Consider the following 4,758-nt stretch of genomic DNA (forward strand, 5'->3'; position numbering starts at 1 on the left):
GTGGTACAAGACAGATCGGGCCAGTTCAGTGTCAGTGTTGCGCCATGTCACAGGGCAAGTTTGGCTCGGGGACCTCATAGAGCAATGGAATCGTTCAGCGTCGCAGAAGTACAAGTTAAACGACAAGGTACAGTTTTCTTTGTTGAATGACTACATATGTATATATATCAGCCTGTGAAATATGCCAAACGAATAAGAATGCTATTCGTTAACCATCAGATATGTAGCTAGCTGTGTAGGTAGTGCTAGCTAGCTATAGCATCAGTCAAGATGATGTTTAGCCGCGTGATATGTTCTGCGACGAAGTATTTGTGTTTTTTTCTAAATCTTTCCAACCACAGCGTTGTCTAACCCACTTAGCTATAAATGTATCCATGTAGTTAAGGCGAAGTAGTCAACTGGGCGGCATAACCTAGCTTCCTTGTACTGACACTGTACAGGTGATTCTCAACAAGACAAACGTACCTGCTTCTAGATTACTAAAGGTCTGGTCGTGAGGAGATAAGCGCTAGTAGTACAACAAGGTGTGCCAAAGCTACAGTAAAACACCTGGACGGTGTCCAAGCTTTTTCATAATATAGATTGAGCAAGCACTCGTCTTTATAACTGGTTCATCTTGTACTTATAAATGATAAAAAGATGGGCATTAGGGACCATAGTTACAGCTTCTAAGCCGTATTGAAGGCTTATTATGGAACAGTGTTTCATGTTAAACAAATTCCTGCTGACAGGACAGTCATATTTCAGTGTCAACCTCATGAGTCCACTTCCCCTTTAAGGCTGTGATACCCGGTGAGTGCTGGCTGATGAGAGCACATGACTTTTGTGTGTGTACGTGTGTGTGTGTCTGTGTCTGTGTGGGAGAGATAAAGTTTGTAGTTTTAAGTGAGTGATCTACAAATTCTCCATTACAAAATGCCTCAGTACACACAGTTAAGAGGACTGAAGCATAGCTAATTGCAGTCTTTGAAAAGAGACTGCTGCAAAATAATTTAACCAACAAGACAGTCATTTTTCTACTTTGACCAAGATGGCCAGTTGCTGAATAACCCTGTTTCGAATCTTATTGCATTATGGTAAGGAGAAGGGACAAAGATGAAATAGCGTAACATATTCAGCTTTGAATAGACCCACTGAATGTAGTAGAGATACACAGGATAGGCTACATCATGGAATTCGATTTATAGTCTTGGGTAAAGCCAGTATCTGGCAGACTATATGAGAATATAGGAACTAGGCTAACACTTCTCTATCACAATGTAATCAACTTTCTGGTCAGTGTATGCCAGCCAGATGACTCAAAGGTAAGTTGACAATGTGATTTGTGAAGGCATTGCGAAAGGCAGATAAGATTGCCTCAAGTTTGTTATTCCCTATTCCTTAGACTAAATGGCATGTCTTGGCTATTCTTCTCACTCACTCTTTTAACAGTAGCTGGGAGGCCAGACTGGAATTCATGGTTGCAGCCATCTTATCTGCGGCCAAAACGCTGAACTGTGTAAATGTGTTAGTGTGTTTCGGGATTACTAGAGCCCTGGCTCTTGCACACTTCAATCCTCTTTTGTAAACAACAGGAATTTTAATACCCTATCAGACCATTTCTTATAATAGGGTTGGAATCAACCCGGTTCATTCCAAATTACGGAGCTTTGGAGAACCACATGATGAAAAGCTCTAGAATAGACACATAATAGTCTTGAACTAACACTGTGGTATTTCTCTTTTCTGCAGGTGCTGAATAATGATTTGCCTTGTAAAATAACGGTAAGGGAATTGAATGTAATGATTGTAAAGCTTTAGGGTTGGGTATGCTTGGCATTATAGCAGTAATCATGGCTGAATCCTTAGCAAGGACTGACCTCAATGCAACGTATTGTAGTGCACAGTACCACAAGTATTCTTTGCTTGCTGTATGTAAACTATTGCTGTGAATGTGTGAGTAAGCTATAATGGTCTATAACTCAGATGTCATAAATGAGGTCACGGCATCTGGGTAGAGGTTTCCCCTCATGTGATCCTCAGAGATGAGTCATGTGGTTACCAGTCATGTGACCCATGGTCATGTGATGGACATACAAATGCAGTCGTACTGCTTTTTCTCATCACTAGCTACTTATCTGATCCATTAGTATAATGAACTGGACACACAACCTCATAAGGTAATTGATTTATGCAGACACTGCATCGGATTGTATTCAAATGATGGATTGCTTCTGAGTTCCCCTAACTTAAGTTCATGCCTGATTCACACAGCAGTTGGAGAGTAGGCTAACCCCAATCCTGAAGTTCTACGATCATCCGATTGCTTCTGTTTCCTGGTTCTCAGGTAGACGAGCTCGCCAGACCCATCTCAGTTCCCCCAGCTCCCCCCCCTCCCTTCACCGTCCAGCCCCCCAGCTCAGCCCCCGGCATGACGTCCAAATCCTCCCTGCTGAAGGTGATCCTGTTGGGGGACGGCGGCGTGGGCAAGTCGTCCCTCATGAACCGCTACGTCACCAACAAGTTCGACACGCACCTGTTCCACACCATCGGCGTGGAGTTCCTCAACAAGGAGCTGGAGGTGGACGGGCGCACGGTGACGCTGCAGATCTGGGACACGGCGGGGCAGGAGCGCTTCCGCAGCCTGCGCACGCCCTTCTACCGCGGCTCCGACTGCTGCCTGCTCACCTTCAGCGTGGACGACAGCCAGAGCTTCCTCAACCTGGCCAACTGGAAGAAGGAGTTTGCCTACTACGCCGACGTCAAGGACCCGGACGCCTTCCCCTTCGTGGTGCTGGGCAACAAGCTGGACGTGCCCGAGAGGCAGGTGGCGGGCGAGGACGTGCGGCAGTGGTGCCAGCAGAACGGCGGCCACCCGTACTTCGAGACGAGCGCCAAGGACGCCGTCAACGTGACGGCGGCCTTCGAGGAGGCGGTGCGCCGCGTGCTGGCGTCGGAGGACAGGGCGGAGCACCTCATCCCCACGGATACGGTGGACTTGCACCGGAGGCCGCGCTCCGGCGCCTCCTGCTGTTGAGGTGGCGGACTTGTGGGGGGACGAGGACTGCCGCCAGCCGCCGAGAGGTGGACGGGCAGCTGGAACGCTCTGAACCTGCCCTGGCGAAGATCGTACTCCCGGGCATGGCCACATCACACACACACTCACACACACACACTCACACACTCTGCCCCGGACACCCACATATCAAGGCGTCTCTCACACTAGCACACTCGTAGGCTGTCGGAGCTGCTGGTTGGCGTGTCGCGAGCGCGGAATTTTGAAGATTGCGTTCTTCTCTTGCGACTGATCCACGTTTTCACTGTGACGTGTCAACACGTTCGTCTTCACACGGGGAAACCTGCCGATCACGGTTGTGTAGTTCACTAACTTTTCATGAAAGATGGAACGTTGTCCTTCTAAGCTCACAACTAGTTTTACTGGAGAGTATTTATCAGTGACTATGATGGAAATGGCTTTATTTCTATATCATCTTGTCTCAACAGAAGCACTGCTGTTCAAATCAAATAATGAAGTAACTGTACTAAGTAACGACTTTCTGTCTGTCTTTTTTTCTTTTTGTTATTATTCTTAGTCACTTTATAGTCACTTTCTACTCAACAGGATGAATCAAGCCAAGGTCTTAGCTATGTTTGTTGATTTATAAAGTAAACCTTTTTATATAACGTCAACGTGAAGCTGTTCCTCTTTTTCCTGCTGACCTGGATGTGGTTCAAACCATGTCCTGTGTCGTAGCAAATGATATCAGCCATTTAACTCAATCATTTGGATAGCCCTGGATCACCTGTAGCCTGACTCTCATTCTCTTCTATCTTACTGTACTCTACTGATACACGACAATGGGCCAAGCATTGAGACATTGCTTGTGTACATTTGAAGGGTTTCATTTTGATTTCCAGACTCGGAACACTCAGACTGTGATCAGATGTACTTTTGTCTACTAGTTTTGGGATAGCCACTGTATTCATAATCCATACATTTTATAAAGTGTAGCCTCATCTCATTTTAAATCAACAGCCAAAAGCAGATGAATGACACTGAGCTGGGTGTTTCATGTTGGTGTTTCAGCCACCTTTTAACTGTACTATGCAAACTAGCACATGCGCTTCTCAGGTTCACAGCCCAGATTCCCATAGATCAGTTTTGGACATCAAACCTTCAAGCCATTGTGTTATCCAGTATCGGCCTATGTGGTATGTAAATACTACATGCCATTCTTGTGTGTCTAAAATCCTATCATCTACTTATGTTTTGCATTGAAACATGGAACTATGAAACACTAAAATAAGCAGTTCCGTTTTTTGTGTTGAAATAAAGTTGCTAATTTGAGAAAATGGAAGCCTTTCATTTGTCCAGTCTGTAATAGCCAACATGTATTTCATGTTTTGAAACATGAGCATAAATGAAACGATGTACAACTTGTCCTGTACCTTGTGATTGTGAAGTGAAAAATACTAATCATGCCCACCAGATGGACTCCTCAGTCCATAATTAGTGGTGACTGAACAACGTAGTGTGGGGTTTCCTGACTGACAGGTCTAGTATTTTCAATGAGGTTTTACCTATGAATACTCTTATGCGTATACCAGAACAGAGACACAAGCTGATATAAAATGTAATGGCAACATTGTTTATGGCAGGTAACCACTGTGAGGTGTGAGGTCAATTTCTCAATGGTTCCAATGGGCTGACATGATCTTTATGTCACATTATGCAACATTATGCAACATACTGGACAGAAGACTCAGAGTGAGGCAGCA

General features: G+C 45.1%; 1 protein-coding gene across 1 annotated transcript; it reads left to right on the forward strand.

Annotated features, from left to right (window-relative positions):
• Window positions 1-4,332, forward strand: LOC134007469 (ras-related protein Rab-9A-like). The gene is made up of 3 exons (XM_062446942.1): window positions 1-127; window positions 1,732-1,764; window positions 2,327-4,332. Exon 3 carries the CDS (start codon window positions 2,411-2,413, stop codon window positions 3,014-3,016), a length of 606 nt encoding a protein of 201 aa, XP_062302926.1. The 5' UTR covers window positions 1-127; window positions 1,732-1,764; window positions 2,327-2,410; the 3' UTR covers window positions 3,017-4,332.
• Window positions 4,333-4,758: the final 426 nt, after the last annotated feature.

This window comes from Osmerus eperlanus, chromosome 21 (assembly GCF_963692335.1).
Source record: "Osmerus eperlanus chromosome 21, fOsmEpe2.1, whole genome shotgun sequence".
NCBI classification, from domain to species: domain Eukaryota; kingdom Metazoa; phylum Chordata; class Actinopteri; order Osmeriformes; family Osmeridae; genus Osmerus; species Osmerus eperlanus.